This window comes from Cladophialophora immunda (assembly GCF_000835495.1).
Source record: "Cladophialophora immunda strain CBS 83496 unplaced genomic scaffold supercont1.6, whole genome shotgun sequence".
Classification (NCBI taxonomy): domain Eukaryota; kingdom Fungi; phylum Ascomycota; class Eurotiomycetes; order Chaetothyriales; family Herpotrichiellaceae; genus Cladophialophora; species Cladophialophora immunda.
Genome location: NW_015622546.1, coordinates 2024620 through 2050729, shown reverse-complemented (window position 1 = coordinate 2050729; position 26110 = coordinate 2024620). Strand labels below are relative to the sequence as shown.

The window sequence follows — 26110 nt, the reverse complement described above, 5'->3', positions numbered from 1 at the left end:
CATGTATCAGAAGGGAGCAAGGTAACTCGTATATAAAGAGAACGTGTCTCTGGGCTGGAGGAGAGGAACGGAATGGATTGTTTCTACAGCAGGGTTTGTAAAGTCTTGCGTCGAATCGAGATCAGGCCGTCGTGCGAGTCCAGCATTCACCCAAAGCCAAAGAAACTCACTGTACAAGCGATTCAACGGAGAAGACTCGGTTCCAGCAGAACAAACAGCAACATGGCGCGCCCTTTTGGCTTTTCGACAACGGGGACATCTGTGGCGGAGATGTTTGCACCGGCCATCAAGGGCAAGACCATTGTGATCACCGGGGTCAACAAGGGCGGGCTTGGGGGAAAGTTGGTTGAGACCCTCAGCGTCCATGCACCCAAGACCCTCATCCTGGCAAGCCGAACGCCGTCCAAGATCCAAGAGATCATCGACGAGGCGCGCGCAAAGTCGCCAGGCACGACGTACATTGCCGTCCCGCTGGACCTCTCGTCTCAGCAGTCCTGCCGCAGCGCAGCGTCTTCCATCCTCTCGAACGCACAGGTCGAGAAGATCGACATCATGTTCAACAACGCCGCCGTCATGAGCATTCCTGAACGACAGCTCAGCCCCGAAGGGATCGAATTGCAATTTGCAACCAACCACATCGGTCACTTCCTCTTCACGAACCTGCTCATGCCCAAGATCCTGGCGGCCGCAAAGTCCAACCCCAAGGGCAGCACGCGTATCGTCAACGTCTCTTCTCGCGGCGTGGCCTACAGCCCTGTCCGTTTCTCCGACATCAACTTCGACAAGGAAATGGGAAGCTTGCCCAAGGACGAACAACCCGATTATGCCGCACTGGCGACCACAGGCCGACCGGTCGAGCTCAACGAGAAGTACAACGCCACCGTGGCTTACGGCCAGTCCAAGTCGGCCAACGTGCTGTTCGCGCTCGGACTGCTCTCCCGTCTCTATGAGAAGTACGGCATCCTGTGTTTTGCCCTGCACCCCGGCGCGATCTTGACGGAGCTGAGCCGCCACTACGACCCCGCCGCCCTCGCAGCGATCGTCGAGAAGTTCAAGTCCGAGTTCAAGAGCATCGACCAGGGCACCGCCACGTCCTTGGTCGCGGGACTGGACGACACCCTCGGCCCGGCCAACCTCAAGGACGGGAGCGGGATCTACTTGAGCGACGGACAGATCGCGCAGGCTCCTGCGTGGGCACAGGATCCGAAATCGGCGGAGCGATTGTGGGAGTTGAGCGAGAAGCTGGTCGGACAGAAATTCGAGTATTGAGTTGGTCACTCGCCACTGCTCAGCTGAGAGGTCCAAGCCCAAAGTTATAAGGAGAAGCAAAGGCTTTGCTGCGAGTTGCATTTTGAGAGAAAGTTATCGTGCCAAGGCGCTATTCGTGCTAGGGAATTAAAACACCACTAGCTAGCTATTACCCCCTAAATAAGAGAAAGCCGATTGGCTGTCTATTTAGCATTCTGTCAATATCGCTACGGCGAAGGGCGTGAATACTTCGTCCCCAATGATATTTTACCACCCTGCTTCGTTGTCATTTGTGTCTTCATTGGAAGAGACCAGACTCTTGTCGGAAGGCTGTCGTGCGATCCAGACCTTGATTCAGGCCCCGTATACCTCCTTGACTGCCCTCCAGCTTGGGATCTCTCCGAATCCGCTCGGCTGGTTGATGACCTTGGCGCGACACCACTCCTTCAACGTGTCAATGCTATGCTCCCGGCCGTATCCGGTCTCTTTGGCGCCTCCGAATGGCACCCCAAGGATGTTCCGGAAGTAGTTGTTGACATAGACCAGCCCGACATCGACCTTCTTGGAGAAGCGCCAGCATCTCTCGCTGTTCTGGCTGAAGATGACGCTCGTCAAGCCGTACCGGGACTCGTTGACGATGTCGACGGCCTCGTCTTCCGTCGCGAACGGCGTGACCGTCACGAGCACACCGAACATCTCCTCTTGCGCGATCACCATGTCTCTCGTCACGTCGGTGATTAAGGTGGGTTGCACGAAGAAGCCGTCCTTGCACGCCGGGTCATCCGGCAGCTGACCCTGGGCGACGATCTTGACCTTTCCCTCTTTCTCGAGATCTTTCGCCTTCTGCAAGTAGTCCAACACCCTCTGCTGCTGTGCCTTGCTGACCTGCGGGCCAAGGTGGGTGCTGGGATCCAGACCGTTTCCGGACTTGAGCTTCTTGACCCCCGCGGCCAGCTTGTCGCAGAACTGGCTGTACACTCCTTTCTGGACGAGAATCCTTGAAGAAGCAGTACAGGCCTCGCCTTTGTTGAAAAAAGCCCCCTCGAGGGCGTAGCCAACTGCGCGATCGAGGTTCTCGACGTCGTCAAAGACGACAAACGCATTCTTACCCCCTAGCTCGAGCACCACAGGCGTCACCGTCTTCGCAGCTGTCTCGGCCACCTTGGCGCCAGCCACAGTCGAGCCCGTGAAAGACACCATCTTGACAAGGTCGTGCTTGATCAATGCCGTTGGGACATCGGGCCCTAGGCCCGGCACGACCTGGACCACGTCCGGTGGCAGGACTTGGGAGATGATCTCACACATCCTGATCACGGTCAAGGGGGCCTGCTCGCCGGGCTTGATGACCATGACATTGCCCGCCGCCAGGGCTGGAGCCGTCTTACCACCGAAATGGATCGGTGGCCAGTTGAAGGGCAGGATTCCCGCGCACACGCCGAAGGGCTCGTAGATGACCGTCGCGTTCACACTGCCTCGCTGGTAGAACTCGCCCGGCAGCTTGTCGCAGATACTGGCGAAGAACCGAAAGATGTTGACCAGGAAGCTGATGTCGAAGGACAGGGCGTCCTGCTTGGGCTTGCCGTTCTCCAGGCACAGCAGCTCGGCCAGCTCGTCCTTGTGGGGCTCCAGTGCATCGGCGCATCTGAAGAGGAACGCGCTCCGTTCCGCCGGGGAACGCCATCGCCAGTCGGTGTCGTATGCTTTCTGGGCGGCGAGCACGGCGGCATCGACTTGATCGGGCGTCCCTGCCTGGAGATTGGTGATTACCTCGCCGGTCGCGGGATTGTGGACTGGGAATCGGAGGGACGCGTCGTCGGAGGAATACCGCACTTTCAAGGTCTCGGGGTAGGTTGGAGGCATGGCTTCTTCCGGGAATGGAACTGGTGCTGGGAGACCTTTGATATTGTAAAGTTCTGGTAGGGGGAGACTCGGACAGATCGGGTCCCCGTATTTCTTCTGGGCTTGAAACGATCTTGCCAAATGTCCTTGATGGGGAATTCATCAACTGTCCATGGTATGCATCAGAATCAAGTTGTCATGACGTCTCCGGATCATGAGATGGGTCTGACAACTGCGGAGATAAACTGGTTCCCCTTTGGTTCCTATACTCCGAGTAATACCCACTGACTGCTGTTTGATCCAGACGGGATGCAGTTCTCCAATGGGGACGTCTTGTGCTCCGCACCGTTTTGCTGAACTGCAGGTGCCTCACGGCATATACCCGGAGACCCTTGTATTTCTATCTGACCCCCTATGAGCGGAGGGCAGAGGATGGCATGACACGTCCTACTGTCACCGCCCATTGCCCTCATCTTTCCCCGCTAATCTACTTGAATGGATAGCTGGCGCGGAGCAATCGTAACCAGTACAGTACAGGTCTACGAGATACTGCATATATGTAAGGTGGGTGGGGTGGTCCTCCCTCTTTGGGTATGGTCAAAGACTAGTGATTGGTCGCCGTAAGAACCACGTCTCCCTCATTCCCATCCTTGTCTCTGCTTCTCCTCCAACCTGGTTTGTTTATTCTTTCTCATCTCCACTCGACCTAGATATCAGGAACAGATACTACCGTTCAAGACACTTCGTCCGTGCGCAGCGGGAGGAAAGATGAAACTATCCTCCTTGTCTTTTCGCCCTGAAACCCACTTTTCTCCGTCGACACAAGTCGCTATTGTGTAATATGCAAGTCTATTGCACTTTCTTCAGCCACAATTGATTTTGGGTCGATCACAGCTTCGACTCTGGCTTCATTTGCTCCCGGAACTTCTCCTGCACCTCTTCCATGAGCTCGGACTGGGTAAGCAGACCATAGGCCGTTGCTGCCATGCCCTTCGCGCAGTCAAGAGCACGCTCAAAGGCCGGTCTGGTCCCTGCCGCTGCTGCAAAGGCCGGGGTATGTGGTTGAACCTTTGCGTCATCGGTACCAATAGTAAAGACGCCATGGAAACCGGGCACCTCATATGTGACGTTGCCCATGTCCGTCGAGCCTCCCATGACCTGGTTGCCCGTGTCCTCGACATACTCGCGACCAAAGTCATGCATATGTTTGGTGAATTCTCGTGCGATGGCAAGGTTCGGGCACATGTCTTTGTAGTCATTATCCCTGCCACTCGAGTCAATATCACGTCTTGCTCTCAATGGGCCATATACTTACAGTTGCCAAGCACAGTCAACCTGGCATCCAGTTGCCAGTGCACCAGCCTCGAAGCAGGCTTTCGCTTTGTCCGAAAGCTGCTCAACCTCGGCAAAGGTTGAGCCACGCAGAAAATACTCGAGGCTGGCCGAGTCCGGGATGATATTAGGCTCCGCTCCTCCTTGTCGGACGACTCCATGTACACGCACGGTTGGAGCGAGCTGCTGTCGTAGCAGCGAGATGTTGACATACGATGCGACGACGGCGTCGAGCGCATTCTTGCCATTCCAGGGGATGACCCCAGCATGAGCATTCTGGCCTTTGAACGTGACCTTGACTTGTCGACGAGCAAGCGACTTGCCAGCAGCGACACCATCCAGGTTCGATGGCATACAACCCATAGGGTGCGCCATCAAGCAGGCATCGACCCCTTCATATGCACCTGCTCGGATGAGACGCACTTTCCCACCACCGCCCTCTTCGGCTGGTGTTCCCAGCAGGCGGACTCGTCCCTCTCGCCCACTATCCCGCAGTGCCTCAGCTGTTGCAATGAAGGCTGCGATGGAACTGGTGGCGATCAGGTTATGTCCGCAAGCATGTCCGATTCCCGGGAGAGCGTCATATTCCGCATTGAACACGACTAGGCGCCCTCCATGCCCTGTTTCCACCTCGAAGGAAGTTTCGAGGCCGTAAGTGTGTCGCTTGACATGATACCCCAACCTTTCCAACAAATCGCAGATATTGTCATGTGCGTGGAACTCCCGATAGTTGAGCTCCGGGTCATCATGAATCTGGATATGAGGTCGTCAGCGGCAGGCTACTTTTGTAAACCTGAAAGGGGGCAGACCTTCTTGCAGATGTCAGCCAGGTGCTCTTCATTTTTGCTGATGCATTCTGAGATGTTCTTGTGCAGGTCCTGTGTCGAGAAGGGCTCGCCGCCGTACGGAGCTATCATGTTCGCAAATGTTCCTCCCAGAGCAGAAGTTGGCTTCGGTGTTGGTCACTTTCGTGATGAAACGGCCTGTCTTGGCCCATCTTTCAGTGGCATTGATGCCTCCCTTTATATTGATATAAACTCAGCCTTACAGGTGTAAGGCATTGGAGAGCTCCCGACTGTCTTGCCTGATACCCTCGGCGGGAAATGTCGTGGTTGTCGCCACTGAGACGTGCTCGCATACCACCGTCCCCCCGCGCTCGGCAAAATCAACCATTCATGAAGCCATAAATGGGGAATCGTCCTTCTCCGCCTCAGCGATAGCCGAGTCAGCCACTCGGCTTGCTCTCCTTCATCATTGTCTTCCGCCCCAGAGTAACCGTTCTCCAGCATTGTTACTCAATGATAGCGATGACGGGCGGCACTGGATCAGCCAAACGTGGTTCTCGATCAAAGACCGGTACGTATTTCCCTTTGTGATCAACAGTCTTTGCGCTGAAACACCAGCTCATTTCAGGATGCACGACGTGCCGCACGCGAAAACTGAAGTGCGACGAGATAAGGCCTGTCTGCGGACGATGCTCAAAGACTCGTCTCAGATGCGATTGGAACCAACCCGTGAGACGAGCTCGCAGTGCGATCTCGACCGTCAATGTTTCGTCACCCAGGTTGCTCGCACCCGCCGATGCTGCTCATCCTAGCCCAGGCTCGACAGAAAGCGTGATTAGCGATCATGCCCGGCCGAGCTTGACATCTTCATCACCCAGACTGCCCCTCGACGTACAGTCGCCTCTCAATGTCGTGCCGTCGGCATTATCAACGGCACATATTCCCCTTTCCAACTCCTTACGGCTCACTCCACAGGATCAAGAATCCTTCGTGTACGTCCGGAACTCTGTAATGGTCCTCCGAATTGGCAAGCCATTCCAATGGAGCAGCCTGTCTTACATCTACTTGAATATTGCAAGCAAGTACGCAGGTGTGATGAGGATTTTTATTGCTGGAGCTTCCATGGAGCTACGGTCGAAAGCCATCCTAGACCAGTACGATGGCAAATTGTCCTCTAACCAGTATGAGCGAGCCCGCCGGTTGGAGCACTCGGCGACAAGCCACTATCACCTCGCTCTGAAAGACTTGTCTGCTTTGGTAGATCACATATCCTCCTCTGGGGGAAACGACGATGACGTGAATGCCCTCTTTGCTATGTGGTTCCTGATCCTCCATTTTGGACTATACGACTCGCAAAGCATTGGAGCTTCTCATGTACATCTGGAAGGGATTCGATCTTTTCTCAAACCATATCTGAAATCGTGTGGCGAACAGGGCAAGACGACACTACCCCTGGCGTCTCAGCAGTTGCTGTACTACATATCGTAAGTCGGGCAGCCCCTCTTCGTGACAATCGCCCTAACGACCGACCAAAGGTACATGGACATTTATCTCGCATTTAGCAGTATGGCCGGTGGAAGACTGTGGATGGATTTGCTTTCAGAAGACGCGGACTCCCCAGTCTCTTACGACGGGCTTTTCTACAGCGCCAGATCTTGCCTTCCCAAGCTATGGGGCACTCAGTATCCAGTCTCTGAGTTACTCGACGACCTGGAGAATTACCGACCTCTTCACTTCTTACACTTGTGCCAGAAACCCAAACTTAGCATCCTGAATCTCGCCACCTCTTCAGATATGGGCCGCAGTGACAAGGCTGGCCGGCAACGGTTGTGGAAGGAGCTGACCAAACTGGGAGACGTATGTACTGGGCCAACTGGGTATCTTGCCTAACACACTGACCTCTGGCGATAGGAGTTTGCTGACGTTCTCGCATTGGCTGAGAAGGTCGTCGACACCGGCACGAGGAGACTCATATGGACAGTCTACCACGCTAGTCTCGAGTACTATGCTCTGCAAGTGTTGTACTCCTGCCTGGATCCTGATGATGAGTCTCCACCCTGGCTGGACCGGGTAGTAGCAACTGTCGCCAGTATTGGGTACAAGGCCGTGAAAGAAGACCCTCGGCAACTGTATCGTCTGGTCTGGCCTCTAGCAATTGCGATGATACGGACCAGAGACTTGGTCCATCGCGACTGGCTCAAGGACCAGCTCTTGAGAGCACAAGTCCTCCTCCCTAGCTTTGGCCTTCCTCGGTCGGACTGGGACGGTAAAGGCTTGCTCGGCCAACTCCTTCTCGAAGCAAATCGCACATGCCATTCAGTAGCCACGATGGCCGATCAACGGTTATTGAGAGGCTAAGGATTTGAGGTAGAAGATATTGCGTTCACGGGCGCCGTTACTACCGGGCTCTTTGCAGCACATATGGCTTCTATCTTCTCTAAGCCCGGCCGCCTTTTGACTTCTGCTAACAGTGGGATATCCCTGACCTTACCTAGCCAAGTGTGATGAGCGTATTCGTCGGAAGCGATCATAGCTTCTGCACCTCGGCCGGGTGATGCGCATCCATTCCGCGCGCAACACTCCCACTTCGCCTCCCGCGGCCTCCAAGGTCGCTAATTTCTGTAATTTGCGAACAGCCAGGAAAGATAAGGGAGGATGTGGAGATGGGCTCCGATGGTTGCCGATATGGCCAATCAGCGCGCTCGCTGCTTTGCCGACTTGCAGAGCCTTGCCGACATACATATCAAAGCTTCCAGATCAGCCCATCAATGCCGGTCGAATCGGCGAATCGTGCAGGCATATTTCGCCGTCGACGAGAGTCGCCAATGTACGTTTATCGAACCCCAGATTGGGGAGCAGATAAGCAAAGATAACCAGCTCCATTGGGAAATCCTAGCCAGCGTGGGAACATAGGAGCTGGAGAGTATAAGACCTCAACACCACGACATCATGCTCTGTGGACTCGCTCAACATCTCCTGAACTAAGTGGTTGCAAATTTCCTTGCGAAGAACCAGCCACCTGTGCGCAGTTCAGACCACGGTCGCTCAGGACGAGGCTACTTCCTCCTTGTTCTTCCCGACTGAGGATGCAAAATCCCACCACGACGATGGAGAAGGACAACAACGCCAGTTCTTCGGACGTCAAGCTAGGCTACAAAATGCGTCCACTGGAGATTCTGGAGGTCCAAGAGGGGGACAGTTTGGCCGTGTCGCCGTCAGAGTCGAGGGAGGTCTTGAGAAAGATCGATTTCTGGTCAGTCGTGATGAAAAGCATATGCCTTCGGCCTCTCACATGAATATCCACCTGGCTGACTATATTCGGGTTTTCAGCATGATTCCCTTGATGGGATTCTGTTACCTACTGCAATACATGGACAAATTGGCCCTTAGTTCGGCCACTCTGTTGGGCCTGCTGCAGGATTTGGTAAGAAAGAGGGAGGCACCGCCGCAAATTGCGCTCCATTGAGCGGGCCTGTCATTCTGTTCCTTCTTATTCTCAGAATGTTCAACGCGCTAACACAGCTCTCTCTATTGACAGGACCTCCACGGCTCCCAATACTCCTGGTGTTCGGCCATTTTTTACTTTGGCTACCTCGCGTGGAGCTGGCCCAGCTCCTACCTCATTGTCCGGTTTCCCACTGGGAAATACATCGCCGTCACTGTGTATGAGAAGACGATTTTCCTATTCCAGATTGCTAGCTTCCAGCCCCCTCTGCATCTCGTCCTTCCAATCAATCCGCCTTCCGACCCGCATATACAAGGCACAGACAGAAGACAAATCGCTGATATAAATACATGCACAGGTGCTTATGGGGCGGCATTCTCATGTGTCACGGCGCCGTCCACAACTTTGGGGGACTCATGGCGGCACGTTTCTTCCTGGGTGTGGGCGAGGCAGCCGTTGCCCCCGGATTTGCCTTGATCACAGGCATGTTCTACACACGCAAAGAACAACCTCTGCGGTAAGTACCCACTACTCTATACCCTTTCTCGTGGTCTCTGGAACTGCGATTCCTCTCTATTTAGTCGCTGGTAAAGATTCTTTGCGCGTCCCGGGAACTGACGAGACTCTTAAACACAGACAAGGTGCTTGGTTTGCAGGAAACTCGTTCGCAAACATCTTTGGTGGGCTGGTGGCGTACGGCATCGGGCAGATCCAGACGTCCTCTCTTGCGGACTGGCGTCTGCTTTTCCTCATTCTCGGTAGTATTACTTCGGCCTATGCTTTCGTTCTGTACCTCTTCCTCCCGGATTCGCCAGATAGAGCCGTGTTTCTGGACGCAAAACAGCAGCAAATTGCGCTGAGGCGCACGATCGAGAACAAGACGGGTCTCCTGGACAACGACAACTTCGTCCCGAGCCAGGTCATGGACGCCCTGACTGATCCGCAGCTGTGGCTCTTGGTCCTCTACACAATCTCGGTCAATCTGGCCAACGGCGGACTGACCAGCGTAAGTTCCATCCTCCCTTGTTCTCCCGTCTTCCACCGTCCTTTCCGTCTTTTGATGCACCTTGCCTTGACCTTGTCTATTGGCGTTGACCGGCGGTCGCTTGTCGAAGGATACTGACTGCCGTTCAGTTTGGAGCACTTGTCGTCAAGGGATTCGGGTTTTCAAACCTCAAAGCCCTTCTCATTCAGATGCCCGTTGGGGTGTCGCAGCTCGTTTTCCTCCTCTTGACCTCGAGCTTGGCCACTCTCCTTCCGTCAGCCCGGCTGGTGCTCATGATTATCAACACCCTCACCTCCATGGCAGGCATGATCATGGTCTACGAATGCAAAGGCCGCGCAGCGCGCATGGGCGGGCTGTGCCTGGCCAGCGTCTTCGCGGCCAACGTTCCCCTCTCCTTGAGTCTGATCAGTTCCAACGTCGGCGGGTTCACCAAGCGGTCAGTCGCCAGCGCCACCTTGTTTGTCGCCTACTGCATCGGTAATATCGCGGGCCCACAGTTCTTCAAGTCCCACGAAGCTCCAAGATACAGTGTAAGTCCAACCTACCCCCATTGCTCCGGACGTGGCATCTCGGTCCCCCAACCAAAGGACTCAGGTTCATTGACATTTTTGACAGACCGGCCTCAAGGCATCGCTTTCGGGATTCGCCTTTGGCGCCTGGTTTCTCGCTTGTCTCCTTGTGTATTACATCTGGGAAAACGCACGCAGGGACCGGCGGTACGGACAGAGCCAGAGACTGAGCGTGGATGAGGCACTGCAAGAAGATCTGTCGGGCAAGACGGACCGGCAACTGTCTGATTTCCGATATTTGATTTGATGTCCGGCGGATAGGGTAGTGGTGATGGGCTCGACCTGGGAGGGACATAAGATGACTTACTGTTGAAGGCAGATGGTGGGGAGCTGCTTGCCCTGCGCCGGGGGGTGGACATTTATATACAATGTAGAGCTTGCGATAGGGAGAGTTTCGCCGTTTGTATCCAAAAGTTGCTTTACGAGAAGGTGGCCAAAGCTCGCCCCAACATTGTGGGTGATAGGCTGGTGATAGCCCACAAGGCATACCAATCCCGATGAAGCATAAACTCCCGAGAACGTCGGCGAACTATTATCACATTCATATATTGTCATAAAAGTCACATTTCCTTCGTTGTTGACTCTTTTCTTTTTTACGCCAGCCCTCGCCCAGTGTTCCCCCCTGCAGCCTGTTTGTGGCAATGAAGCGCACGGGCTTGCGGAGGCTTGCTCTGCCGCGAGCCGTTGGGACTTGGGCTTTGGGCTTACGCAGTGGACCACTGATCAGCGCGAGATATGGGCGCGCAGCAACAACAGCTGGATGCCGTTGGCTTCCTTGCAACGCGCCTCGAGTCATACACGGGCACCCTGCTTGCCGCCAGTTCAGCACGGCACCGCAGAGGCGATATACCGATGACGACGGCGACGACGATGCCGGCACGTACAGCGAAGCGGACTACGAACACGCCGTCATCTCCACGTTTGATCTCTTCTCCATCGGCATCGGCCCTTCGTCATCGCACACTGTCGGCCCCATGCGCGCTGGCAACATCTTTGTCGCGGACCTCGTGGAAGCCAACCTACTCCAGCGGGTCGACAAGATCCGCGTCTCCATCTACGGCAGCCTGGCCCTGACGGGCGAGGGGCACATGACGCCGTCGGCCCTGCTTCTCGGCCTGGAGAGCGCCGACGTCGAGACAGTCGACACCTCGTACGTGCCCAAGCGCTTCGTCGAGATCAAGTCGACCAAGAAGCTCTTCTTGGGCCAGGGCCTGCCAGGGGGTCACAAGGGCAAGGAGATTGCCTTTGACTACGAACGCGACTTCATCTGGGAATGGGGCCGCAAGTTGCCCCTCCACAGCAACGGCATGCGGCTGATGGTCTTCGACGCCCACGGCGACATGCTGGCCACCAACGATTTCTTCAGCGTCGGTGGCGGCTTTGTTGTCAACGGCGCCCTGTCCAACAATGCCGCCGCGGCGGCTTCTTCCAATGGAGGAGGTCAGGACCTGCCAAAAGGTGGCTCGTCCGAAGACTGCCGCGATCTGGTGGCTCCAGATTCAGGACATCATCCGGCTGATCTGTCCGAGAACATGTTTTACAAGGAGATCCGCCGCGCAGATGCTGCTGGAGATCGCAAGACCGGGCTCGAGGTCAAACTCCTTGACGGCGACGATGCCGGGGTGTCTGAGACTGGTTTGGAGTCCACTACTACTCCTCCTTCAAGCGGCCTCTCACCTACCTCGACTAGTGGTCCCACAGACATCGAGACCGAAGGCGACCGCACTACTACCAAATCCCCCCAGCCCCGTTACCCTTTCCGCGATGCGGCCAGCTTGTTGCATTTATGTCACAAGCATAACCTGACCATCGCGCAGCTGGTGTTTGAGAACGAAAAGAGCCACGGGTCCTCGGAAGAAGAAGTGTATCGGAAGCTCTTTCGCATCTGGCGGGTCATGGACGAAAGCATCCTCGAAGGAGTCCAGGCTCCGCTCGACTCGACCCTACCGGGCTCGCTCAAGCTGCATCGACGAGCCCCCGCGCTGTACAGGCGGCTCACGCGAGGTCTCTATCCCTCACACACACAAGCATCCCAAGACGTCGAACGCGCGGGATCATCAAAGACGCCCAATGAACCCTTACCTCACCCGACAGCCGCAGTGGTGACTGCGGCACAAAATCGCACGGGCCTGCGACGGGCTCCCCGCATCGTCCATGGTGCCCTGGACCACCCGATCCCTCCGTCTCCCCCGCGCCGCACCACTTTCCCGGCCATGGATTACTTGACCGCGTACGCGATCGCCGTCAACGAGACCAACGCGGCCGGGGGACGGATCGTCACGGCCCCCACGAACGGCGCGGCTGGCATCATCCCCGCGGTGCTCAAGTACACGATCGAATTCATCAGCGACGACCCCGAACGCGACGTGCCGACCTTCCTGCTCACGGCCGCCGCCATCGGCATGCTGTACAAACGGGGCGCGACCATCTCCGCGGCCGAGGGCGGCTGCATGGCGGAGGTCGGGGTCGCGTGTTCCATGGCCGCGGGCGCCTTTGCGGCGTGCATGGGCGCCAGCCCCGAGGCGGTCGAACAGGCGGCCGAGATCGGCATCGAGCACAACCTGGGCCTCACGTGCGATCCCATCGGTGGCCTCGTCCAGGCCCCCTGCATCGAGCGAAACGCCCTGGGTGCCGTCAAGGCCATTTCGAGCGCCAACCTGGCCCTCAGCAGTGAGACCGGCACGCAAAAGGTGAGGCTGGACGACGCCATCCGGGCCATGCGCCTGACTGCCCGCGGCATGAGGAACGAGTTCAAGGAGACCAGTCTGAGCGGACTGGCCACGAGTGTGCCGCTTCACATCCCCGTCAGCGTGCCTGACTGTTGAGGTGGGGGAATCCAAGGTCTCGCGATTTCGAGCTTTGCTTCTCGCTGTCACTTGTCAATATGTCACAAACGTGGTTAAAGGTGCTTCAAAGTGATAGAAGGAGGTGGTTTGTTAGATATGCAATCTCAGATGCACCAAAACTTCCTCCACACCCTGTCTGTGGCTGGGCCATACCCAACCACTTCAAGACGTGTCGGGTATTTCAGGTGGTCTCTCTCTCTCTCTTTTCCGCTCTGATCTCGAATCAATTTACGGAGACGAGACTCCAGAGGATAAGATCGTCAGCTTCATGAGTAGAAAAAGGAAACAGCTTGAGAGAACTAGCCCCGCCGGCACATCCATCCCAGGGGCTTTGTCGTCTATGGCCGTAGGACAGTGAAGACTTAGATTGTACAAGGTAACTATACCTTGCAGGTACATGGGATATATAGATCTAGGAGATTCATGTGCTCTGTGGTACTCTGTACCTAGTGGACTGTCGTTCCATTTTCCCTGCCCCCCGCAGTCCGTTCACGTGTTCTCTCGCGAGTACTTTCGCCTCTTGTTCTTTCTTCGTTCTCCGGTTCAACATTCCTGGCCGCATGAAGACTTATTCGCAACATGGTCCCTTCTGGAGAACAACGAGACCCGGTTTCTTGCTGTCCACAACTGGATAGGGGGGTTCATTTTCGTTGCAGTCGCCAGTTCCAAGGATCAGTGGGAGTCTTGTTGGACTAATACGCCCACATTCTCGAAACCAGGAACCACAACCTCGGTCACACCGTGCATATCGTCGCCTTCGTAGTCATCCTCATCGACGTTCAGGACCTCGAAGTCGTCAAACACCTCCTCCGGCTGCTCTTTCTGCTGCGACGACCGGCCCGCCGCCGAAGTCTCGCCTTTCTTAAACGGCGCATGCTTCGGGTCTTTGTTCACGCCGTAGTAGAAGATCTGCTGGAGTCGATAAGCGAACACGAAATCCGTAGCTCCTTCAAACGCCATGTCCCGAGAACGTTTGTTCGTGATCTCCGTGCTGATTCCGACTGTGACCGGCGCGCCCAGGGAGGTTGCATCGGCCTGCACGCTGCCCTTGGTGCTCCCGGAGCGCTCTTCCGCGGTGTTCATGCGCGCACCCTGGACCACGCGGACACCGGTGAGCATGTACAGCCGCTTCTTGAAGAGCCACACGTTCTTTAGCGTAGCGGGCACGTCGCCATGGCGGAGCGATGCGTCGACGTATTCGTTCGAGGGCGTGAAGATGTGGCTGAGGAGCTTCTCAATCGTCCAGTCCTGGGACTGCACCCTGCGCATAGACGCCTCCGTGCGGGACCCCACGGGCCCAGCAATCCCCGTCAGGTCCGCCCACAGCCCAAACTGCGCGGACAGCTCGCTAGCCCGGGACACGGTGACCCCGGAGAGCTCGCTGTCTTCAACGGTCAAGTCGTCTGGAATGGGCAGTGGACCTTGTGGATGGAGAGCGGAGGCCGGGTCGAACGGGTCGCTGAGGATCTGGCCGAGCCGGAGCACTCCGTTTGGGCGGTATTCGGTTGATTTGGTGAAGATCCAGCGTTTATAGGTTCGAGACATCTTCTTGTGGGGAATCAGTCTGAGAGTTTCAGTGGTCGATGGCTGCTCAGAATCCTGCCGTCGTTGGCGTCGTTGGAATTTTGCCTGGAGAATACAGGTTCGGGCAGGGCAGGAGGGTGGTTACTGTAAATATTCTGTGATTGGATGTTGGGTGTCAATGTTTCTTCTACATAAACCGGTCGGCCTCCGCTCTACAAGTTGCGCGGCAGCCTTCGGCTGGGATCCAAGGGGCTCTGTAGTTATTTTGCTGTGGCTAGAATTCTGCAAAAGATGGTCTACCGGGGAATCTAGCTTGATCTCTGCCGCTCAAGGTGCCGCTTGCTCATTCAAACTCATAAAAAAAGAACAAGATACTAATCCTCAGAACCCGTCCCAAGGGCTCATGGCTATAGATTCTCCAACGCCGACTCGATCTTGACTCTGATACTCGACAGCTTCGAGTTAAAGAGATCCCCAGGCGTGATATAATTGTAACGAGGTGCCCCCTGCTTCTTCGTCATGCATTCATACAATACCTTTCTCATGCCCCGAGCCTGCTTGAGCAAAGTTTCCATGTCGAATTTGCCGAACTGCTTCATCCTCGTGACATGAAGAATGATTGCCGCGATCCCCGCGACCAGAGGAGTCGCTTGCGACGTGCCCGTGACTCTCTTCAAGTTCTGGCCATTGTTTTGTGTCGGTGGCCATGCTGCCTCTAGGTTTTCTCCTAGGACGGCGAAGTTGTAGTCCCGCTCTACCCCTTCTGGACTGAAGGTGGATTTGTTCCCCTGGTCATCGGTCGAGTTGACGCATATAACGTTCTCCTCCCGCGCAGGATATCCGATGGGGTTTCGCCTCTCTGCTCTGTTGTTGGATGCGGCGGCGAACAACAAGACCCCGCAGTCCACCGCGTGGTGTATCGCATTCAAGATGCCTACATCCAGTTCTTCAAAGGCGAATGACATGGAGATGATGTCCACATTCCACTTATCCACGGCATGACGGATTGCCTGTCGACGTCAGTCATTAATCATTTTGCGTCATCCGGAACCGCTCACCCGCGCGACCAGCGTGGCCGTGTCTGCGTCAGCATCGGAATGTCGGAATGCCCTTGCATGATACAAGCGTAAGTAAGGTGCTGTCTTGAGCAAGAGATGGGAAACGTGCGTGCCATGACCATCGAGGTCCTCATTTGACTCATTGCCTAGTACAAAATCGTGCCATCCCGCTATGTGTCCAGAATTGACAAACGGTTGCAGCTCGGGGTGCCCTAAGTAAATACCTGTATCGATGATTGCCACTTTGGGATATTTCAACTCCTCGGTTTTGGACGAGGTAAGGAGCGAGTCGCGATAAATGTTGCCGAGCATTCTCTTCAGATTGACAAACCAATTGTCCCTGAACAGTTGTTAGCACTTCGAGTCTGCTACTTGTCGGGAAAGCTGGGAGCCCACGCTCGATCATAGGTCACTGTAGAAGATAAGGAGCCATAGTCCATGACGCTGCCCGGTGGTTGTCCTGACCACTCAATCTGCAAATCGTTGTTCGTTTCGCGTACAGGGTCGATAGATAAGGTTGGTCTAGTGTTCTCTCGTATTTTCAGTGTTTGCGTCTTTCCAAACGGCTCTCCTGACTTTGCATGCTGCACGAAGTGACAAATGCCGTTGTGATCCATCACATAAGGTTGGTGCCAATTGACTTGCTTCCATGTCCAGCCATATTTGATAAGCCAGCCTTCTAGAGGCCGTATAACGCCCTTGTAGTAGGCGTTGATGAAATCTCGGTTCACCAGGAGTTCTTCCTGATCCAAATCTTCAAAGTCGTCAAAGGAAGACGGATCCAGACAGAATTCGATGGTGGAAGGAGGCGATGAAGAGTAGAGCCGACATTGCTTAAGCAGAGACTTGCCCAGAGCAAGGGGATTCGCTTCCAATGCGAGTCCGATCTTCTCTTCAACTCGAGCGAGGTTTTCCCCTAACTCGATCTTTGCGAGTACCACAGCGAGGTCATGAATACCGTACAATGGTGAAACGGGAACATCATCATACGACTGGGTGGAACCAGGGCCGGGCTCTGAAAATCGGGTGGAGACAAAGATTTTATCGAAATAGAAGAGTGGTCGCCCGTCGACAATTGTATGATAAAGTATAATATTGTCCAGCGAAAGGGGTGAGCTGGCCCATTTCCCCCCAAGAAGATGGAGTGCAGCTCGAGCGAGGACCAGCCCGATCACGCGTCTGGCGCAAATTGTCAGGGTTACCGTGCCAAGGAGCTCCCGCAATGTCATCTCTCGACATCTGGAGATCGAATGAGATTCAAACAAAGTGGGGCTTTGCTTCCAGCGAATCCATAGTCCCGTAGTATCTGTCATGGCGAGGTTGAGACAATAATCGCGCATACTGCTGTGTACCGTTAAGCACATTTCTTGCTTGGTCCCTTTCGGACGTAAGCTAGAATCACACAGTTAGCCATCAAGTTCAATCGCTGATTGCGACAGGTCTTGTTGCAGGTGGCTCTCAGGGGACAGCAAAAAGTGCCGCTATTGCCTCTCGAGGGCTATTCGCAACCACACTCAATATTCACCCTTTGCATGATTGCATAATGCCAGTTCTATTCGTAGAGGTAAGCTCTGGGCCTCTCTCGATCACGGTTAAACAGACGTATTTCAATCTTGTAAAAAGCCTGATAATACCAGTTTGAGCGGTGGGTTCTCGTGAGAGTCAATAGCGCGCCTTGACGCTGTCCCCGTGCGAGTAGATTAATAGAGACGTACCTGTTTGCGAGAATGCAAAACTTGCATTCTTGCAGAACACCTTGACCTGACAAGACAATTGAGAAGTAGTCGATAGTCTTGCTGAAGCTCCATCGCGAATCAAGGCAGAACCTGGCTTCTTCGCATTCTCCGAGTCTCCCGGCATGGTTGTGATCTCCGATTTGGCAGGGCCAATTGGCATGCAAAACGTCGTGAAGTAGGTCTGTTAAATGATGTGTACTGTTGCTTCCCTCGAAGACAGCGTACTCGATTTTCGGGAGGGGATGTACAATAGTAGCCGGGTTGGGATCATCAGAGGGATGATCAATATGATGCCCTGAACTGATTTTCGAGACGGAATTCCATTTTTCGAGTTTGCCAATGCAGTTGATCAAGAAAGATTTGGTATCCTCGACAGTGGGACTCATAGACAACTTCTCTCGAACGAGCTCGCCTCCAAAGGTAGTGTCACAGCGTTTCTCGAGCTCCAGGAGCATGGGCAACGAGTTCTCAAGGCTGTCTTGCGTCTAATTCCCTTAGCATATGCATTGAAAAGTGGCTGCAAGGGCGAGGCTGCAACATACTTTCAGGTTGCTCTCCCGGTCACCACCGAAGAGAATCTCCAGAGATTCGGCCACTTCTTCCAGGCATCCGCTGATGCTAATATTCAAAGATAGCACATTTTCGATATCCGGATTCTCCAAAGAAGTCCATAAGGGCGATATGAGTAAGATTTTGAGGTTCCGCAGTTGATCTGTCTGGTTGGGGAGTGTTTGGATTGCGGTGGCAATGGTCCAGGCGAGCTTTAGCAGCAGTTTCCGGAGACGAGCCGTCCTTATACGGCGAGTTCCTTCGGCAGCCATTGGCTCAGGCTTGCTCCGGCCCGCAAAAAGCTTACCAGAGCGATAGACGCGGTTGAGGTTGACTTCGGTCTCGCGGTGGTGTGCTTTGCAGTGGATTTGAAGGCCTCCCGAATCGCATTTGCCCTTGGAGCTGCACAGTAGGTCGAGTTGAGATTGGCTTTTGGACCTTGGCTCTAACTCCAGGTATCAACCAAGATAGATTTCGAGCTTTCTTCGGCTTCAATCATTGCTTGTGGCAGTTTTTGCTGACAGCAACGAGCCCCGGCGTGCATAATTTCGAGATTGAAACCACAGGCGGTCTCCAAGCAGGTGAAATCAATCATCTCCAACCTAGAGAAGGGCAGAAAAGTGTGAGACAGATATGGTGAACATCGTGTCCAAGCGAGACTAGCTCGATATCGATGAAATGACGGATAGGGAATCAGTTGTTCCGATGGCGATGGAATAGAGAAGGAAGTTGAGGTCAGGCTGAGGCTGATATCTGATACATGCTTCCAAGTCGAAGACTCGGAATGCTCGGCGGGAAAATGCCCCGCGAAGATGGCGCCACGAGGCGTCATTTGATTGGCGTTCAACCTGTTGATCTTTCTCAGCCTCATCAGTCATGTACATCTCCATCAGGTTTCACCGGCTGTCATCATCTCTTGATGAAGCTCCTGAACACCGTTCACTTGGGATGATTCCTAATAACAACCTGTAGCGGGGCGTGTCCCGTGAATGCGCAGATGGTAAGAAGATACATACCCAAGGCTGGTAGAGCTGAAGAGAGTTGGCCCCCTCTCCTTCATGATCTCTTGGTTATATGTGAAATACTAACGGTGACTAAGAACATCCCAGCAGAGATATCCAACAGAGCGGCCGAGTGTCTACAGCTCTTGGAGAGATGGAGGCGCGAGGATGCTTCCGGGCTCCCATCTGCCGAGAATGCCGTCTTTCTTTTCCGTCTCTGGGCAGCCAACAACTTCGTCTTCACAAATGACCGCATGTGCTTGGATTGGCGACTACGAAATGTTGCTGTCCTCGCAAGTGTGGTCCGGGATCTGTTGGATTCTTTCAAGACCGCCTTGTCAAGTAAGTTGGAGAAGATTCTTGACCGCGAGTGGCTTGATCTAAGTGGTGCCGCAGACATCCTCGAGACGGTCAACCACCCCGGACTCCCACATGACGCGGATAACGACCATCTTGCCCACAATTTAGCACAGACTGACGATTTCCAGACCCGCTTGTTTGATATATGCCGCGCCATTCATCGATCTGGAGTGCTCAGCAGGCTCTCAAAGGTCGCCAGTTATCGCGAGCTTCTGGAATTCGATGGCAAGCTCATTGACCTCTCTGAACACTTTCGTGCAAGTATTGAGACCATTGTGGAGAAACGCCACCCAAAAGCATCGAAATCAACAAGACTGCGGTTGGTTGAATCAATCAGCCTAAGGAGGCAAAACTTCAGCTACCTGCGCGACCGCGAAGTAAAGGCGTCTGAAGCTCTGGGCAAACGAATGTCGGCTTTTGGGTCCCATGGTGTATCTTCGCTCTTACCTTTGAGACCGGCGGGGGCCTCTGCTGCTTCCGGCCCTGCTGATGTACTGAAACTCAACTCCAAACGACGCAGGTCAGGGGTTGGACCAACCTCCACCATCTTTACCGCTTCAACAGCCAACGTTCAGCGCGTTTTCAAGACTCACAGCGTTCGTACGTCGTCGACATTTCTGGAGAGCAAATACCACGCAATTGATGGCATGATGCCGCGACCCCCGAAGCCCATGGACGACAGTGGCTACATCAAGTGTCCGTACTGTTTCCTAGTCTGTTCCACCAATGAGTTGCAAGGAAAATTTTGGAAGTATGGTCAGGTCTGTATCTGTCACAGAGACACCGTGCTAAAACATGCTTAGGCGACACTTCATTCAGGATCTGATGCCCTATGTGTGCATGCTTGATGGATGCTCCATGCCGGATACGCTGTTTGAGTCTTTCGGTGACTGGACAGCCCATATGGCCAACCAACATTCCACAACGATATGGACTTGCACCAACAGATCTCACGGTACTCCGTCTCGCTTCTACTCGAGAACAGATTTTGAGGCGCATTTGCGGGATGAGCACAAGGATGAGTTTGAGGAGAGTGATCTTGAAGAGCTTGTTGAATCCTCTGCGATCTCTCGCCCAAGACGTGAGCCACTCACAGATTGTCCGCTCTGTCTCGATGACTTTGATGCCAAATCAATGCCTCTCAATGATATCCTGAATCATGTCGCTGAGCACATGATATCGCTAGCCCTTCTTTCTTTGCCGGAGGACGAGAACCGCGAGCCAACGAACTCGGAGGGTTTTGCGTCTGGCACAAGCTCGACGATTCAAACTAGAGTCAGTGCGGTCAGTTCGATTGCAAAGGCAATGGAAACCAGCCTCTCAGTGGACACCGACGAAATAGAAATCGAGGACGACGAGCTCTCCACGGATCTCATTGAAATTCCCGAGCTAGCACCAACAGATGAAGACCAGTGGAACCAATTCTGGGAGGGAAACCCTTTGCCTATATGCACTACTCCAGAAGCGTCTTTGCTCAGGGCATTCGAATATCACCCAGGACCAGAGACTTCCGCTGAGACTCAGCATGGAGAGGCTGCGTCCGCTGGTCTAGATCAGAGCGAGTCGCATCCAGATAATTACTCCCTTACACTAGCCGCTGCCCCTGTGCCGAATACTTCGAACGGCTCCGATGAAATCGATATAGATGCTGTATTAGATCGCCTCCTCGAGGCCAGAAACACCAGCCCTGGGAAGCAAGAGCAACGTCCTCATCCCACTATTGTGCCTGATGTTACTCGCAATCGCCGGGACCCTCGAATGCGCAACTTGGATGTCCAGAGCCCTGGATACTACTACGAAAAGGATCTTATATCTGGTGACTGGAAGGGGAAGCAGCCACAGCAGCCATTATCCCCGCCTCTGTCAGACCCAGCGACACTAGGTCTGAAAGAGTATTTATCACAGACGTCTCGGGTTTCTCGGCAGCCGCCCGGTAAAGCTGAAGATTTCGGGCCTCTCCTGAGGGAAAATTCTGTCGTTGGGTCGCAGAACATTCTTGGGGAGCAAACATCGCGTTCGCACAACCGGTCTCCTTCTTACACTGCCGCGGAACCTACTCTCCAAAAAGCTTACGATATCTACAAGGTGAGAGAAGAGCTTGAACGCGAACCTGAGCGCAGCGGTCTTGCAAAGTATTTCAAGAGTCCAAAAGTGGACGGATACCTACAGAAATTCATCGCGGATCGTGATATGGTTTGTTTGTTTCATCATCTAGCCGATTCTTGCGTGATTGACTGTGGTACAGATCTTCATTGTCGATAACGGAGATACTATGGGGCCATTTTGGAAAGTCGCAACCTATGTTCTAGAGACTCTGGCCATGAAGCTAGCTCCTCTCGACGAGGATGGGCTTGATTTGGTCTTCACCATTGGCCACGAGATGCCGTTCAATGCAAAAGGAAAAAATGCTTTCAAAGAATTCAGGAAACAAATGGATAGAGCTGCTCCATCGCCGGTGAGAGATTCCAGTGGGGAAAAAAGGACCAACATGGCCGAAACTCTAGGAAGAGTGTTCACCAATTACACCAACCAAACCAAATCGAAACGAATGACCCTGCTGGTGCTAACTGATGGACGATGGCGGGGTACGACGACGGGGAACACGGTGGAGGACAAGATTGCCACCTTCGTCAAAAATCCGTTCGTTCATAAATATGGATTGGAAGATCGCTGGTTTAGCATCTCTTTCATACAATTCGGAGAAGACCCAGATGCATCCAAGAGGCTCAAATGGCTGGATGATGAATTGTCGGAGGCATACAAGATTCCGTAAGTATCTTGCGCCCACGTGGACGAACATTATACTAACATCGAGAAAGGGGTATAATTGATCACGTTTCCTGGACTGGATCGGTTACGAGGATGATTCTGGGAAGTTTTGTGGAAGACATGGACGAAGAAGATGAGACGGCGTTTGAGACCGAACCCACATCACAGAGCCGAGTTTCGGGGTTCGGGCGATCTAGTGGTGAAGCTCAGCATATCCCAGCCAATGATAACAAACCTCGAGATTCGCTCCCCGGAGGGTTCCCGGCTGACCAATCAGGTGGAGTGAATAGGAGCTACAGCACGACTTCAACGCAAAGAAAATACGGAGAGCAGTTTCGCTAAAGGATCGCGAACATGCCATTTCGCAATGGTCGCTGTTTACTTTGGCAATGTACGGGAATATATCCTTTAGAAGTATTGCACGCCCAAGACATCTCGAAAGGGATTGGCTAGTGTCCTGGGTCCGGCTGAAGTATTAATGTGTTAAGACACCTACGCCAGAACATATCGCCTTATTCGGTCTGCAGAATAAAATATTGCCTAGGTGATCAAAATAATAAGACATGAAAAAAGGAGCACGCATATATCAAAGGTGCTTTAAGTGAATGCACCATCCGAGCCTGAGATCAGAGATCAGCGAAAGGCTAATAAATCAAAGAACTTATAACTCCTATCTCCACACACTATACAAGGTTTATAACCAATATGTCTTAGACGGCCTCGAGACAAACCCGGAGGCGGATTTCCCGGCAACAACTTTACAATAAGAGCAGGGGAAAACTGAACTACGAGTGAGGGCGGAAGTGGGAAGTAATCGTGTCTAGATTCCGATGTCGAATTGGCTGTTCCAGAAGACCTATTGCACAACGAGGCATTCCGAAAAGCCCTTCCGCGGATTAACGAGCTCGGTAACTTGGTGAGGAAAGTACTGTGTGGCTGATTTGCCACGGGTATCGCCATGAACTGCGTAAATTCCTCGCCATAGCTCACGGGCCAGAGCCATCGGTACCTAGGCAGGAAGGCTCATCCTCCACATCGTCTCCCTACCCCTGAGTTTGGGTCATGTAAACATCCAGACGTGTCCGCATGAGGGTTGCAACTTGAGATTCCTGACAAACGCACAACTTGCAGCAAACAGGAACGAAGCTCATCATTCGCTTCAGATATTCCAACTGTTCAATGTAGGACCAAAGAATGCTCCATCGGCCTCCGTCCCAGTATTATACTACTACAAGAGGCATGCAAGGATGTTACAGGATTAGTGTTTTCGGCGGAGGCGAGCCGGGTAAAGGATGCCGATCCGCGAAGCTGATCCGGGCGTGTGGTTGGCCATCATTGTCATCTTCGCCCGGTGCGGAAGATTTGCTCGAGGGCGCGGGCTACGGCGCGTGAGGGGGCGAGAACGAGAACCTACCAATGGAGCGGGCACGCTTCAAGTTCTATAATGGATGAATGAAGGGAAAGAGTATAACGGAAGACGGTAGAAAGGGAGTTTTTGTACTTTATTGGTATTAGGAAGGGTTTATCCGAACAGGAGGATAGGAACACAGTCGAAGGTCGAAAGACGGTAAAGAGGGAACTCCCGAGTAGATAGTACGCCGCTAAATTTGGGTCCTCGCTAGCGCTACACGCTGTACGTGGTAGAGGATGTCAGGATAAAAGAGTGAGTGTGAATGTAAGTACTCCGTACTTGGCAAGTGAGAGCGAGGGTGAGAAGTGGGGTGAGTGGTTATAAAGCGGCACGGCCTGGGTGGCACGCAGTGAGCTTGGCACAACAATCCATGCCATGACGTCACGGCGCGTCGCAGCCACAGGCGCAGAAACTGGCATCATTGATCTGCGCCAAAGTGAATCGTCCATGAGATGACGAGCTCCAATGGAATTACGGTAGGTCGATGGATGATGAATGACGATGCTTTGCTATTTTCTCCTCCTTCGTGACTTCTCTCGTTCGGTCTCCCTTTTAGTGTCTCGAACGTTCCTGACGCAGCAGTTCCGTTGATTGAAGAGCTCTAGGTTACTACACTGAGGACGACACAGACCCCAGGAACGCGAGAAGCAGCCGTTATATCTAGGTTTCCCACTCCCGCCTACAGCTTCAAGATGCCGCCTCGTCTCCCTCGGAACCTCCAATCCCTCGCACGCCCGCTCTTTCCAGCCCGCTCCCCGTTTCGAGCCCTCGCCACGACTCCCCGGGCCTTTGCTGCGGACCAAGACCCCGACCGCCACCCCCATCCCCAGCGAGATGCACAACTAGACCGCGAGAAGATGAACCCCGAGGCGTCGGAGTACTCCAAGTCGGGCACCGACGACGCCTCGGCAGCTAACGAGGAAGCCGCCTTCGACCCCAACATCACCGACCCCCAAGAGGCCAAGCGGAAAGCCGGAGAGGGGAACCAGGTCAACCCGCTGGACGCGAGCCCGGCCAATCCAGAAATCAGCCAGGGAACGGCAGAGGAGGAAGGAGGGGCCAAGAAGAAGATGTCGGAAGGCGGCGGTGGGAGGAGAGGGGGAGGAGAGGCGGGAAAAGGCGAACAGAGCACTTGACGTGCCGGACTCGGGCACACCGGCGAAAGAGCTAAGGGTAGGAAGATGACGTTGTATATACTTTGAGTGGGGTATATTCATCCATGAAACGGACGGAGTCGGTTGCATTATCCTTCAAACGCAGATATGGGTATCATTCCAACCTTCCAGGTTATCCTACAATTCAGCCTTGGTCGCGGAAAAAGAACTTCCCCCCTCTCACTCAGTATCCTTCCATTCCTTGAGTCCAAGCTGGAGGATTTCTTTTTGGCCAAGCACCCATACTTTGTCCTTGACCTCTCCCTTTTCAGCCTTGATCGCTGCAGCAACAGCCGCCTTTGCAATGACATCGGCATCTTGGGCCCAGCTGTCCTTCAGGGACCGATGGAGTCTACCCAGTCCCGAGGCAACCCCTTGCAAAAGGCCTTCCACAAAACGGTGCTCCTGACGCTTCCCGAGGATGAGTCCCGGGCGGAGAATAATCGTGTGATCGTACTCGAGGGCCTTGACGTCTTCTTCGATTTCGCCCTTCATCTTGGTGTATCCGAAATAGGAGTGAGGGTCGGCCCCACCGGAGGAAATCAAGACGTAGGTCTTCGTCCCTGCCTCCTTGGCAGCTTTGGCCAGCTCGATGTTCAAGTCGTGCTCGAGCTTGTACTGTTTGTCGAACCCACCGGCTGCGGCACGTGTCGTGGCGAGACCACAGAAGAGGACGGAAGCCGGTGGGGACAAGGATGATATATGACCCGCCCACTTGGTGGTGTCCTTCTCGACGAACTCATTGACCGGGATGGACTGGCCTGTGGCTGCTGGCGGAGATCGTCGAGCAATGACCTCGATGCTGGAGAACTGAGAAGACGGGTGCGTTCTCAACGTCGACAGGATGAAAGAGCCCTGTGCTAGGTGTCAGCAAGCATGTGTGGTGAAGGGTGTGGATGAGCATAGGACATACCACGAGGCCGGTGCTGCCGAGAATAAGAGCTTTTGCCATTGTTTCAGAATCGATGAAAGAATCAAAGACGGTTGCGTGGAGGGTGTTTGGTGACGTTCAGCGCTTCAGAGACTCCCTTCCCTCGCGTCTTAATATCTGAAGACCCGTTGGAAGAGACTTTAGGCGCACCAATTCGGCCGGACTCGAGTCGCCGGCAGCATCCGTTATTACGTGCGGTGAGGCTTGACAAATTGCGACCAGCCACGCAGCCTTGCAACGGCTCCGAAGCTACCAACCGAGGCAGCAACGAGAGTCGTGGCAAGCGATGCCTAAAACGGTTAGAAGCTCTTGGCCACAGAGACACCGCTGCTTCTGGCTTTGATTCGATAATTGAGATGGATATCAGCTATCAGAATCACTCTTCCTCCTTTACTTGGACGGACGCAGGGTCTCCTTACGCCACGGTCTGTGAACGATTATAATCATCCGGACAATATTTGAGCAGTTTTCAGCTCGTGCACAGACAGTTCGTGCTCATCTTCAACCCGGAAATTTCCAACATTGGCCCAATCAACCACGGGACAAA

At 53.9% G+C, this 26110-nt stretch overlaps 9 protein-coding genes across 9 annotated transcripts; 5 read left to right on the top strand and 4 right to left on the bottom strand.

The window, feature by feature from the left end:
- Nucleotides 1-96: 96 nt before the first annotated feature.
- On the top strand, nucleotides 97-1269 carry PV07_10262 (uncharacterized protein; the record flags this gene model as incomplete). The annotated part of the gene is made up of 1 exon (XM_016397578.1): nucleotides 97-1269. The coding sequence occupies exon 1, from the start codon at nucleotides 223-225 to the stop codon at nucleotides 1267-1269; it is 1047 nt and encodes a 348-aa protein (XP_016244769.1). The 5' UTR covers nucleotides 97-222.
- A 102-nt stretch (nucleotides 1270-1371) lies between these two features.
- Nucleotides 1372-3221, bottom strand: PV07_10261 (uncharacterized protein). Its single transcript, XM_016397577.1, has one exon. It carries the CDS (start codon nucleotides 3106-3108, stop codon nucleotides 1603-1605), a length of 1506 nt encoding a protein of 501 aa, XP_016244768.1. The 5' UTR covers nucleotides 3109-3221; the 3' UTR covers nucleotides 1372-1602.
- Nucleotides 3222-3975: 754 nt separating this feature from the next.
- PV07_10260 (uncharacterized protein) lies at nucleotides 3976-5361 on the bottom strand (the record flags this gene model as incomplete). The annotated part of the gene is made up of 3 exons (XM_016397576.1): nucleotides 5229-5361; nucleotides 4403-5172; nucleotides 3976-4351 (listed from the first exon to the last, which is right to left on the bottom strand). The coding sequence occupies exons 1-3, from the start codon at nucleotides 5334-5336 to the stop codon at nucleotides 3976-3978; spliced, it is 1254 nt and encodes a 417-aa protein (XP_016244767.1). The 5' UTR covers nucleotides 5337-5361.
- Nucleotides 5362-5726: 365 nt separating this feature from the next.
- PV07_10259 (uncharacterized protein) lies at nucleotides 5727-7562 on the top strand (the record flags this gene model as incomplete). Its single annotated transcript, XM_016397575.1, has 4 exons — nucleotides 5727-5775; nucleotides 5833-6688; nucleotides 6740-7061; nucleotides 7116-7562. The coding sequence occupies 4 exons, from the start codon at nucleotides 5727-5729 to the stop codon at nucleotides 7560-7562; spliced, it is 1674 nt and encodes a 557-aa protein (XP_016244766.1).
- Nucleotides 7563-10823: 3261 nt separating this feature from the next.
- PV07_10258 (L-serine ammonia-lyase) lies at nucleotides 10824-13494 on the top strand. Its single transcript, XM_016397574.1, has one exon. The coding sequence runs from the start codon at nucleotides 10866-10868 to the stop codon at nucleotides 13047-13049; it is 2184 nt and encodes a 727-aa protein (XP_016244765.1). The 5' UTR covers nucleotides 10824-10865; the 3' UTR covers nucleotides 13050-13494.
- A 1373-nt stretch (nucleotides 13495-14867) lies between these two features.
- On the bottom strand, nucleotides 14868-18659 carry PV07_10257 (uncharacterized protein). Its single transcript, XM_016397573.1, has 5 exons — nucleotides 17931-18659; nucleotides 17368-17873; nucleotides 16049-17044; nucleotides 15653-15992; nucleotides 14868-15604 (listed from the first exon to the last, which is right to left on the bottom strand). Exons 1-5 carry the CDS (start codon nucleotides 18207-18209, stop codon nucleotides 15002-15004), a joined length of 2724 nt encoding a protein of 907 aa, XP_016244764.1. The 5' UTR covers nucleotides 18210-18659; the 3' UTR covers nucleotides 14868-15001.
- A 275-nt stretch (nucleotides 18660-18934) lies between these two features.
- Nucleotides 18935-22409, top strand: PV07_10256 (uncharacterized protein; the record flags this gene model as incomplete). The annotated part of the gene is made up of 5 exons (XM_016397572.1): nucleotides 18935-19280; nucleotides 19335-20049; nucleotides 20102-21491; nucleotides 21544-22067; nucleotides 22118-22409. The coding sequence occupies 5 exons, from the start codon at nucleotides 18935-18937 to the stop codon at nucleotides 22407-22409; spliced, it is 3267 nt and encodes a 1088-aa protein (XP_016244763.1).
- A 1544-nt stretch (nucleotides 22410-23953) lies between these two features.
- PV07_10255 (uncharacterized protein) lies at nucleotides 23954-24789 on the top strand. Its single transcript, XM_016397571.1, has one exon. The coding sequence runs from the start codon at nucleotides 24171-24173 to the stop codon at nucleotides 24612-24614; it is 444 nt and encodes a 147-aa protein (XP_016244762.1). The 5' UTR covers nucleotides 23954-24170; the 3' UTR covers nucleotides 24615-24789.
- Nucleotides 24647-25782, bottom strand: PV07_10254 (uncharacterized protein). Its single transcript, XM_016397570.1, has 2 exons — nucleotides 25546-25782; nucleotides 24647-25487 (listed from the first exon to the last, which is right to left on the bottom strand). The coding sequence occupies exons 1-2, from the start codon at nucleotides 25582-25584 to the stop codon at nucleotides 24813-24815; spliced, it is 714 nt and encodes a 237-aa protein (XP_016244761.1). The 5' UTR covers nucleotides 25585-25782; the 3' UTR covers nucleotides 24647-24812.
- Between the last annotated feature and the right edge of the window lie 328 nt (nucleotides 25783-26110).